The following is a 12682-nucleotide window of genomic DNA, read 5'->3' as shown; positions in this document are numbered from 1 at the left end:
CATCAAGGCCCGCTGTGCTTGGACAATGGGATAGGCTTTCCCCTAATGAGCTGTGTTTAACCTCCAACCTGAAGGCCTTCCTGCAATCAAGCCACAGACAGACCAAGGACTCTGCCCTGCGTGAGAACCACCCAGCACCCCCCATCCCCTGCCCTCTTCTCCCTTCAGCCCCGGGGCTGAGCGAGCGGCCCCTGGGACTCCCATTCTGTTCTCAGCTCTTCTGCAGTGCCCATTGGTGTCTGGGATGCCTGAGGCTGAGAACCTGGTGCCTAAGACTGCCCCTTTGTCCACCACCCACTGAGCTGGGGTTCCGTGGCTTCCCACAGCCAAACACCTACCAGGGGCCCCGTGGAAAGCATGCGGCAGTTCAGCATCCGCCCGCCCAGAGCTCTGGAACTCTGGTGGGACGCGGGTTTTCTCCCACTCCTTTTATTCCCCCAGCACCCACAGCCCCGCAAGAAAGTACCCTTCACCTAATACTCATTTTTATTTTCTTTAAAGATATGAAAATGTTTCCTGAATAATGTTATGGGATTAAAAGAGCAAAATAAAACTAAAAAGCAAAAAAAAAAAAAAAACTAAAAGTTGTTTTGAAAGTTTACTAACATACTCACCTGATTACCTCCCATACCATGACAATTAAAGATTCCAACCTTTTCATTCTCTTTTCTAGCCATGTTATCTAGACACTGATTTGTTTCCACATTTCGTATCTGTGGGGCAATGAAGACATCAGGAGTTAGAATGCTGGAGCTTAACTAGAGGAGACATACAGATATACTAAAAGTCAATCATTATTATTTCTTCAGTGACATTTTTATCTTGAGTATAAATAACAGCTATCTAAGTGGACTTAGGGCCCACTCAATAGGAAGGGATTCATAATTGGTACAGTAAAGGCCTAGTCATTCCCATGTAACTGGCAAAGTCACAGACCCTAAGGGAGACCCTACAACTGCCACTTTCCTAAACCAGTATAGTTTCTAACTGGGTAGCTCTCAGTCCTCATTAAGCAGATGAAGACCACCACAGAAAGCCACAACTGGTCTAAATACCAAGAAAAGACTGGGATGTTCAGCCCCAAGTGATATAACCCCTGCAAAGGCTCCGGGAACATCAAGAAATGAGCAGAAAGACTGTACTAGTCAGAGAACCAGGGTTTCTGCTTCAAGATAGTGTCTTCTATATATCACAGGGAAGTTACGTTGTACCAATGAAATCTCAACAATGTGGCTGCCTAAACATGACCTGCATAACACCAGCTGACATCCCAATGAAGATGGGGGAAATCTCACAAGGTCCTACTTCTAGTTAAAGAACTATAAATGGCTGTTTAGAGAATGGGAATCAGTTTTCTCCACTTTCACTCTTTGAGTAATAAAGCAACTCAAGGACACAAGATGCTGCTTTTGACCATCCCTCTGATAATGTCTCAGGACTCTGTAATCATTTCCTGGCCAAAGGAGCTTTGGAGACTGGCTTGTGGAAACAGCCATGGCATGGGTATCCATTCCACAACAGCCATTTTACTGAGTCATCAGAAGAGGAACATCTCAAGACTGGCAAGGCCCTTGGACTGCTGTTTAACAGACAGTAGATGCTAATTAAATGTTAGAACCATTAGAACGGCCCAAATCATCGAATGTTCTGCCCCACTAGCTAAAAAGGGAAGGGTCAGGTTGCATTTCTTAGTGGTTTCTTACAATACTCATGGATTAACAACTATTAGCTAGCTGGGCGTGGTGGTGCATGCCTTTAATCCCAGCACTTGGGAGGCAGAGTCAGGCAGATTTCTGAGTTCGAGGCCAGCCTGGTCTACAAAGTGAGTTCCAGGACAGCCAGGACTACACAGAAAAACCAAAAACCAAACCAAACCAAACAAAAAAAAAAACCCCAACTATTAGCTATTATGATGAAACGTTTATTTTGGTTCTAAATCCTACACTACAAGTTCTAGAAGGCAGACTTGGTTGAAGACATCCTAATAATATTGCCCCAGAAATAAGACTTTTCATCTGGATGTGACTTGATACAAAAAGACCACAGGCTGCATTTCTGAGACCATGTAAAGAAGACCAGATGGTAAAGCCTATGTCACTTAGGAAGCTAGCAGGCTAGAAAAAGTTAAGATGCCAACTTACCTTGACAACCATCTGCCATGAGTTGGACAGGTATCACCTTTTAATTTGCACAAACCCCAGCCCATCTAATAATGCCTTGGCATTGTCCAACACTGGGTCAGTTCAAAGAAAAACCTTTCATTCACCAGTCTAAAGGCATGGTTGCTCTAAATCCTTGAGAGGCATGTCACTAAACCTAGATTTTTCTCACTGAAAGGGGAGAATGTGCAGGAAAGGGGGGGTGAGAGAGGGGGGCTCATGGTTTTACTCACCAGCATCAGCTCCCCATGTGCTCACCTACAGCCTGAGTTTCTCTTTGCCCTCTTTCCCCAAGACAACCCCTGTCTTACTCTCAACCAATACTCTGTATTAACCTGAACACAAGGGGACTTCTCAAGCGTCAACACAAAATTCCACCACTCTCATCTGACCTGTACTTGATCCCATCTCTGCTTTCTATTCTGTTCCAAGAGATGAACTGCCTATGTTCCATTCTTTACATTAAAACTCTCCTCTCTGAATCCCTCTCCTATCAATATAAATGTGTGAAAGACCCAGTGTAAGCATCACCACAGCCAGTTCCTAGCAGACAGCCCAGAAGGGTTAAGTGCATTCACACTGTTGTCAAACAGATCTTCAGCACTCGGCAGCTTACAAATCTGAACCACTTTAGCCACTAAACAAAGCATCTTCTCTACTTCTACCTGTTTCTGGTAGCCTCTACTTTCTATTTCCATGCACACAGCTATTATAAGTACTTTACAGAAGTGCAATTACACATAATTTTTGCCACCAGCCTACTTCACTTAAGCAAAACATCTTCAAGGTCCACTTATGAGGCAGTATACACCGGGATGTCTGTCCTTTAGAAGGCTGGGTAATTTCCCACTGTATGCCTTGTATGTACAGGCCTTTTTCTTTACCATTCATGTATCTGGAAATTTGAATTGCCTGGGCCAGTAGGTTTGTCAACAGTGCTGCCATGGAACATGTCTGGCCCTAAGATCTCTCACACCTGGAAGTCAGGTCACCACATCACACGATGGCTGTATTTTACTTGAGTGCTGATCAAGAGCACTATCACTATCACTACTAGATCCCAGTAATGCAGTGTTAACTTTCTGAGGAACTCCGTTGTTTTCCAGAGCACTTGTATCATTTTAGAGTCCCTCCAACAACATATAGAGGACCTGACTCTCCCACATCTCTGCCTATACTTGCTGCTATTTTTGACAGAAATTATCTTAAGGCGAGGGAGGCTGGCTTGGTCAAATTTTCTCTTTTAGGTCATTCTCATAAGCACAGGTTTCTTTCCTTCTTTTTAAAGTAGCTAACCCGCTTAGACACTTATTCAATACTGGAATTTAAGTCTGAATCTAATCATGGCCACCAACCCTTAGGCAACAACAAGTGCTTATCACTGTTCAGGCTTGAAGGCCAGCATCTCAGTAAGGTTCTGACAGATACTGTCGTATGAAAAAGGACCCGTTGTATTAAAGTAGTACCCACAGGTGCATCTCAAAGTAAGAGTCCTTAGACAAGTATACCGCAGCCTTGCACACCTTGCACAGCCTTACATAGTTTACAGGCTGGCAGATAAGTCATCCTGACTGGACTCAGGAAGCCAGCTAATGGCGGCCACAAGCAGATACAAGACTCGAGCCTCTCAAAGTTGCAATTACATTTTTAAGATTTGTCTTATATTTCTGTGCACTATGTATGTACCTGCTGCCCATGTCAGAAGAGGGCATCAGAGCCCCTAGGACTAGAGTTCTAGATGGTTGTAAACTACTACGTAGGTGCTAGAAATCAAACCCAGGTCCTCTGCAAGGGCATCAAGTGCGTGTAACTACAAAGCCCATTCTCCACCAAAAGTTTTACTTCTTTTACCATTACTCCCAATTTTTATAAATAATGGTCATCAGCCCCATTCTCACATAAATTGCCTTGTATCTAGGTATAGCATAGCTCCAAGGAGACTAATACATTCTTAATAAAATGTTTAAGAATCCTGCTATAACCAAGGCTTCAAGCTGTACCAGACCCTGAAAAGTACCTGGGAAAAACTCAGCACACAGTTTTATTTTTATAAAAATTAATAAATTTTCTCCCCTTTCTCATATTCTCTACCTATTATCCGCTTTCTCTACATTACTTTATAGCAAAATGCCTTGCTTTGCAAGATTAGTAAACATTCAGGATTTATGTTTCCCCTACTCTCTTGAAGCACCAGAGTCCCTAATACTCTCGTGGCCACTCTACCAATGCTGGGGCAGAAGACACTAATACCATCTCTGACCAATTCTCGATGCTCATGTTATTGGCATTCAACATTAGTTGAGCACTTCTGTTCACTCTAGTCTTTGAGATATCACTCTCCTGCTCTTTTAACTTTACCGTCTACTTTTTTTGTTTTGATTTTCCAGACAGGGTCTCCTTATGTAGCTTTGGAACTCACTATGTAGACTAGGCTGACCTCAAACATGCAATCCTGCCTCTGTCCTCCCAAGTACTAGGATCAGTAATGTCTATGGCTACCAAACTGTTCCAGTTGCCTATGGCTGGGTCCTCTATTCAGTATATGGATATGTATGAGAGGGTTTATATCTACAATGATGACTACCTTGGTTGTCAGTCTTCACTTTGAAATGGAATCTTCCCCTTTCTCTTTGCTATTTGCCACTGCATAAACCTGGCTAACTGACCCAGGAACGTCTCCTGTCTCTGCCTCCTATCTCACCACAGAAGCACTGGGATTATAGAGACATACACCTGTGTTCAGTCTTACATGAGCTCATGGGATCTGAACTCAGGTCCTCATGTTTGTGGCTCAAATGCCATGCTCACTGAGCCACCTCCCTAGCTTCCCCTTGTGATGGTTTTATTACCTGCCTACTTGCTTTCTTGTAGACAAGTGAGCTCCCTACTGTTTCTGTAATATCAAGTACATACTTATCTTAGGAACCTTTGCATTCCTTCCTCCCTTGCTCTGAAACTTTTACCTCAGCAATGTATATGGCTTAGTTAGTAACTTTCTTCAGGTTTCTGCTCACAAATTACCTTAGGGGGTGCCTTCCTCAACAACCCTACATAACTGATAATGATTTCATGCTCTGTCTCATCCACATTAACCACTATCTGAGATACCCAATGAAGATCAACGAGAGTGGGATTTTCACTTTATTTTATGCCATGCAGGCACTCAAATAGTTGTTAAATGAATAAAAATCAGTGAAGAAATCCCTACTTACAGAGATGGGGTTACATACTCTGAGTGTCAAGGAGACTAAAATCGAAGGTATGGCTGTGGCCTTCTTGTATTCATGTGCAATTATGCTTACAAAAGGAAATCTGTCCTATTGACTTCTATTACAAAATAGATGGATTTCCCCTCTACTTGGGTAATTTTTTTCTATGTGAGTTTTGTCATTCAAGTGCATAAAGATCTGCAGCAAATTACAGATGGCCTGTGTTCAACTGCTCCGACAGGCAGCACAGGCCTATTTCCTGATCTATCACCCAATAGAAACTGTATGTTTTCCGAGGGGCAGGAAGGGGAAAAGCACAGTATCTACAGTAGCAGGTAAAAAGGAGCAAGTGAGTACCACAAAGCCAGTTTCACCAACTGGAGGAAACACTTCCAAGACCAGCTGCAGCAACTGGTGAGGCTAAGGAGCACCGCAATGACTGCCCCTAACTGCATACCCCAGGGGCTGGAGGATACAGACGTTCAGTTTGTGAGCAATCTGGTCTCTAGGACAACTGCTCAACCCTGGTGCAATAGTATAAAAGTGGCCCAAGGCAGTGATAAAGCACGGGCACGGAAACAGGCTGGACTTACCCTAGACACAAGTGTCCCATCCCCAACAGAGACAGTCAATATATGCCTATGCTCCTCAAAGGACCTTCCCTTTGCCCTCTCTGAAATCCTTCAGAGATTTTAACTTCTAAGAGTGTCTCAGAAGAAAATTATGCCAAATTCCAACCACAGAAGTTTATTAGAGGAAGGAGAAAGGGAAGGAATGACTGACTATAATGTGACAAGGCAGAAGTCCTGTATCCCCTGGAAAAGACAGACATGTAGACAATAAAGAAGGGCCAATAACCAGAAGACAGTCGGTTAGTACTATACACATAATGCTATCAAAGGACTCATGAAGACAGCAACGTTTAAAGTTATAACAACTATAAAAAATGACCTTTACCCCACAGATCAGTAAAAACAAATTCCTTTAACACACTTTCATACATCTGATCCTATGGGATTGCTATGAGCACCTAAACTGATGCTAAATCTGTAGTAGGCTGTTGAAAATTATCACCTTGAACTAACAAATAGGATCTTAGGAACTTAGATTACTAGAAAAAGACAGTTCAGGTCTTTATGGTTTAATAGGCTAGAGTACTCTAATGAAGGAGTAGTCCAATTATTTTTGCTTCAAAAATTTGGAGCGGGAGTAGTCAACTTACAAGTGGTAAAGTACTCATTTAGTGGTAATTCAGTGATGCACACAAGAATCTCTAAGGTGACCATGGAAACAAAGAAATGACTACCTCTAACAGGAAGTCAACAGATAAGAATACAAAAAAAAAAAAGTTCTTGGAATGAAGGGAGGAAAAGTTACTAAAGATATATGGAAGATGGTTGGTTTTCTTCCAAGAGAAGAAATAACTCAGACTTGCAGGAGAATTCTGACTTAAGAGACTAAACTTTTAAACAATGTTTTTAAAAGACCCAAGTTTAGTCTAAGAAAGATCAAACTGATTTGTTTTGGGTGGGGGGAGGGTATCTCTAGTATAACTCAAATTCAGAGATCCACCTGCCTCTGCCTCCCACTGCTCAGATTCAATGCATGTGTCACTACACCTCGCTCCAATTTGAGTTCTCAGACATAGAACAGAGGCCTGGCTAGACATACATACACACATACATACATACATACATACATACATACATACATACATAACTGACATATTATAAACAAGATACAAGAAACTGTTTACTGTCAAGGTCACTATAACTGACAGCAACATCTTTTTTCATACTAGATCTTTTAGTATAGGCATGTAGTGGGATTAAAAAGTACAACTAATCTGCAAATTTGTCTTATTTATAAGCATTAATAAGCCAATTATTTCAAGAAAAATAATGCTGAATTCTAAGAGAAGCAACATAGAGCATCACAAGACACAAACATGTATTTCCTAATTTCCATGTTAAAACTGTGAAACTTAGAATTCTCAAAGGAAAATAAACATGTACCCCAAATGTATGTACAGAAGTGTGCCAACCCTCCTCATCAAATTATTGTCACTGAGATTTCTCAGGCTTTGATCTGGAGTAACCCAAGGGTATTAGAAGCTTTAGAAGGTGCAGGTTTCAAGTAAATGGCTTAGCTTGTTAAAAATATGTACACTGATGACACTGCTACATTTAATTAAAAAAATGATTCATTTTAATTTCTGTGCATTTAACCAGCATGTATATATGTGTACCATGGATATGCCTAGTACTCTCAGGGGCCAGAAAAGAACACTGGATTCCCTGAAATGGAGTTAAAAGATTTCACCTTATGAGGAAAACTCTTTCCTTACCCATACTTGGGGTTAAATACACTTTAATAACGAAGGTACTTTAAGAACCTTAGAGGTTAGACGTTTCAACTTCTTAAAGACATAATAACTATACAGAATACATATTATGTATATATGTATACACATGTACTTGTTTTTACCTCTCCCAATGAGAAATAGTGACGAGGAATTTGAGAATCAGGGTAAATATTTTCTAGGTACCAAGAGAAAGGTTTGCATTGTAGTTTACGTCTTAGGCCAAGTCTTGATGATATATCTCCATAATCTACCTTTGTAACACCTGTTGAAAGAAAGAATTGCCTGATTTATTAGCGTTCTGATTGGTAGCACATGTCTGCCTATATGCTCATTCTCACAAAGCAGCAGTTATCAGGTGATATATGAGCTCTAAGGGTATGCTATGGACTCACCTCCCAGATAGAAAGCAATGATAAAACATGTATTTTAATTTTTTTCAAAGAAAAAAAACATGTGAGAATGCAACACATACTAATATTAAACAACAATAAGCTACATAGGGATCAAAAAACTTTAATGTACATTAAGGTAAAAAAAATTCAATTAAGATCTTTGTTGTAAACATTAAACAGTACAACTATTTCCAGTCAGCTTTCTCTCCTATAACTCACTGAACTATGTTCACACCCACCCGAGTCTTGAAGAATTCTAACTGAACATTCAAAGCAGAATAGAAAGCATCAAGAATACTTTCAGACAGGCTTACTGCTGAGAAGGAGAAAACAGATAAACACAAAAGCCCGATTATTCTTGTAGAGAACCCTCTTGAGGAATACTATGGGCTCCGCACTGGCTTTATGACATGAGATGATTTCGTAAAAGCCCTATACAAGCAGCATGGAGGGCCTGCTTATGGAGGCTGCTCATAGCACACTTCTGAGGTAGCACTGTTTTATGGGACAGGGGATGTGGCTCAGTTGGGAGCACCTCCTGAGATGGCTTAGTGGAAAAGATTCTTGCTAACAAAACTTGAAGACTCAGCTGAGTTCAATCCCTGGTGTCCATATGGTAGAAAGAGAGAATCAACTCCCACAAGTTAAATTTGGAGTTCACACGTGAACTGTGGCGCAAGTGCACCCTGCTCAGATTAAAAAAAAAATTATAGACATACAAAAAGAAAAGTATACTCTTGTATAAATCATTCAATATACACTAACCTGGAGAAATTATATAGAAGAAATTCTTGAATTCATCCATCCATACTTCTGCAAGCCGCCTGTTATTCTTATTGATAATCTGCCCTGTCCCTCCTGGAAATGTGTAAGGTGTAGCTTTCCGAAACACATGACCAACATGGGAGCATGTCACTATTTCCAAAGTTCCTCCACACTGCCAAATCTGAAAAGAGCAGAACACGGCTTAGTGACTACCTAACAAAGGCTCCTGTAGGATTCATGCATAGTTTTCAATGGAAAGGGCTTTGGCTTTTATTTAAAACCATGAATGGAAAAAAGCTATAGTTACTGGTAAATTTTCCCTAAAATGTCTCCAAATTACCAAATCTGAATTAAAGAGCAAAGCACACTGTGTTGGACATGTAGTTTAAAGTTCAGAGCATACGCCTGGCTATGGTGGTCTATGCTGCATTTAATATCAACTCTCAGGAAGTAGAGACAATGGATCTGCAGGAGTTAAAGCCATCCTGTCCATTTAGAGAGTTCCAGGCCAGCTAATATGACACAGTGAAACCATCTCAAAAACAAACAACAAAGTTTAGGGCTCAGAGATTCTGCTCTGGTATATAACCAATATTGCCCTAGGATCAAGTGTTTTGCAAAATCTTGGTCAAAATCAGATAAAGATAAAGAAGAGATCATAGAAGAGTGGGGTGTCTTGCAGTTCTCTAAATGCAGATGACGATGTCAGCAAGGACACACGATGTCAGAAATGCTCAAACATGTCTGATGTGGCTTATGATTTAACACACACACACGCCCATGATTGTGGAGTACCCAAATCTTTTCTATTTCTGCCTCTCCAAGCTTGTGCCACTAATAACATAGAACAGACACCACCATGATTGCTTCAACACACAAAGGCAGCACATGTCCTACTCTATTTGTTCAATCATGCACTCATGGAACAAACAGAGAATCAAGAACAGACTTACATTCTTGATTCAATGCAATTGTTTCAAAATATATTTTTGTACCATAAGGAAACTATATTTACAATTAATATCCACATTTTGAAAGAAATCTGCCTTTGTTAAATATTCAGTCTGTCTACCTCAGGTTTTCCCAGGATTACACTGTGTTGGATCAGAGCTGGATGGGATTTCCCTGAAGCTGTCATGCCGCTCCTCTCCTTTACAGGTGGGCAGTCATTGGTAGTGAAGCGAGCACTTCCTGCTTCCACCTACAGCACACTCGGGTTTTGTCTCTACTGTAAGATGCTATGTGTTAGCAGCTATTAGCAGCATACGTTACCATCTAACGTGCTGATAGTAGTGCCACGTGGGTTGGATTAACTGAAGAGTAATTCCAGAATGTTGTACTCTTCTCTTCTTTTCTGTGGTGGATGTGTATGCATGTGTGTGTGGGTCAGGGGTTAATGTTGGGTGTCTATATATCACTCTCTACCTTATTTTTTGGGGACAGGATTTTACACTGAAACCAGAGTTCACTGGCTTAGCTATGGATTCTACTGTCTCGATGTCTCCAGCACTGGGATTACAGCTTGCATTGATTGTCATGCCTAACCATTAAAAAAATAAGTAAGCAATTAATTTACTTGGTATGTGTATGTCAGAGTACAACTTGTAGGAGTCAGTTCTCTCCTTCTATCATGTTGACTCAGACTGCAGGAAGACTTCACCCACTGAGCCACCGCAGCAGATCTAGGTCCAGCTTCTTTTTAAGGTGGAACCTAGGATCAAACTCAGATCTCCTTGTGTATATGGCAAGCACTTTACTGACTGAACCATCTCCATAACTGTTGTCGCCTTTTATTGAAAAATATAAAACCAATAAGGTAACCAGATTTAATTAGAGCAATTTTCAAGTAGCTAAGAAGTATACAATACAATGAAATTGTTTTCATGGTTACACATCAAAGCAGCCTGTTTAAATTACAAATTGTGTCTATTTAGTTGCTGATGCCTGAATAACTTGTTAAAATAACAGAAATTGAGAACTGAAGGACTATGCATAGGTTTAACAGCCAGACTATTAAAAATAACTGGATTCTTTACTGAAATTGTTTTTTTTTTTTTAAGTCTTCCATAATGTCATCAAACTTGAAGGTTCTAGAGTCAGATTAAAATCACTGAATTTTATTTCTTATATAAACAACAAAAATAATGAACACATATTTGTGGTTAAGTAAAAAAATTTATTTTTTGTTAAAGGGAACTTACCCTAAATGAAATTTCTAGGTTTTCTCCTCCCCAAATATCCATTCCAGCATCGTATGTTCCAATTTCCTGAAAGTAATCTCTGTCTATTGAAAAAAGGCCTCCAGCCATTGTAGGTGTTCTGAAATTCAATCATAAAACTATGCCATTAATTTTAGTCATCTAAAATTTATCATCAGTGTTTTGATAAAAGTACTGCACGTCTACAGTTGTTTATAACTACAGAACAATGCTTACTCTTACCCTCTTCAGCAATGTTTATCTCCACGGGGTTTTCTGTGTCAGACAGGATCTGTACCTGTCCACGCTCTGTGTAAGCCCTAAGTATGCTTCTTGTCCTTAGCATCTTCCTTGATCTTTAGTACTGATGGACTTTTTATCTCACAGTTCTTAAACTGAATGTATTTCTCATAATCTCCATTTGACCAGGTACTTGACTCCAAAATCTTAGCAAGTAAAAAGGTAGTTGACTATTTTATTCAACTAGACTTGGGTTAGGGTTAAAATGCCAAGTTCCAATGGGTGGCAAATACTGCAAAAATGGTAGGTTAAAACAGGATGAAAACAAAGAACCTTTCCTAGATTTACAACACTCTTAAAGGAGAGGAGAGGATGCAGTGCAGAGTGACATCACATTCTCCTTCTGAAGGGACCGCCATGCTGACCACCCATGGCATGTCTACTGCAAAAGACAAGTCCAGCTGTGCACAGGGTGGTGTGGAGGTAACAGCACGGAGAATTAAGTAAGCAGAGGAATGATAATGAAAGAGGGTTTAAATAAATGGGTATCCGTGGTTTCAGTTAACCACTGATTTCCATGAAGGATGAATGTGAAAGGGGAAAAACAGACTCCAGCAGAAGAAAATACAAGTTCTTGGCTCCAGAGCTAAGGTTCCTAAGTTCAGAAGTCATTGGCCTGCACTATTCCAGGCCCCACTAGGGCAGCAGCATTGTCTCTCAAGTGAAAGCTGTAATTTACAAAGTTTTCAAATGTCTAAGAGTCCTTGATTTGACACTGATCTATATGTACTAAGAGCTTCCTTGTACTGGTAAGAACTCAGGCTGGAAAAGAATGAGTGGGAAAAAATAAATTTTGTTCACTTCTCCAGAATTGGATTTGAATTTAAAGGAGAACAGACCAGAGAAACCCGAATCGGAAAAAGTGGTATTCCATTACTACAGACGCTGCAGGTGGACACACCTGGAGTAAATACTAGGGTTTCTGTCTATGTAGCTAAGTCTCAGGTCATGTCCTTACCAGCATGCTCTTTATGCCTTCCTGAATAAAGCCACATGTGATCAAGTATAGTAATAAAAAAATACACATTAATGGAAATTCCATTATACCCTGTTAATTCTAGTTATTTTTAGCATCTTTCTTGATTCTTAGTACTGATGAACTTTCTATCTTAGACTCCTTAAATTGAATGTATTTCTCACAATCTCTATTTAGCATTGTGAGGACCAAGCTTTTCTAAGCTTAAAAGTTAGTAAGTACCACCCAGATGGTACATGCTCGTAAAATGTTACAGCACAAGACACAACTCTGAGCTAGTATTTAACATAAGGACACAACTGATTGAGGAGTAGCTTG

The 12682-nt window shown here is 40.3% G+C and overlaps 1 protein-coding gene across 5 annotated transcripts in view; it reads right to left on the bottom strand.

The window, feature by feature from the left end:
• Nucleotides 1-12682, bottom strand: part of Galnt1 (polypeptide N-acetylgalactosaminyltransferase 1) — an 81496-nt gene that overhangs the window by 6160 nt on the left and 62654 nt on the right. For all 5 annotated transcript variants that reach the window (XM_030250335.1, NM_013814.3, XM_030250336.1 and 2 more), the window contains 4 exons: nucleotides 11092-11209; nucleotides 8891-9071; nucleotides 7856-7995; nucleotides 615-713 (listed from right to left, as the gene is read on the bottom strand). In XM_030250335.1, coding sequence (XP_030106195.1) covers nucleotides 615-713; nucleotides 7856-7995; nucleotides 8891-9071; nucleotides 11092-11209 — 538 coding nt within the window. The remainder of the gene's footprint in view (nucleotides 1-614; nucleotides 714-7855; nucleotides 7996-8890; nucleotides 9072-11091; nucleotides 11210-12682) is intronic.

This window comes from Mus musculus, chromosome 18 (assembly GCF_000001635.26).
Source record: "Mus musculus strain C57BL/6J chromosome 18, GRCm38.p6 C57BL/6J".
In the NCBI taxonomy this organism is placed as follows: Eukaryota; Metazoa; Chordata; class Mammalia; order Rodentia; family Muridae; genus Mus; species Mus musculus.
Note: the sequence above shows the minus strand (reverse complement) of the source record. Positions and strands in the feature narration are given on the sequence as shown.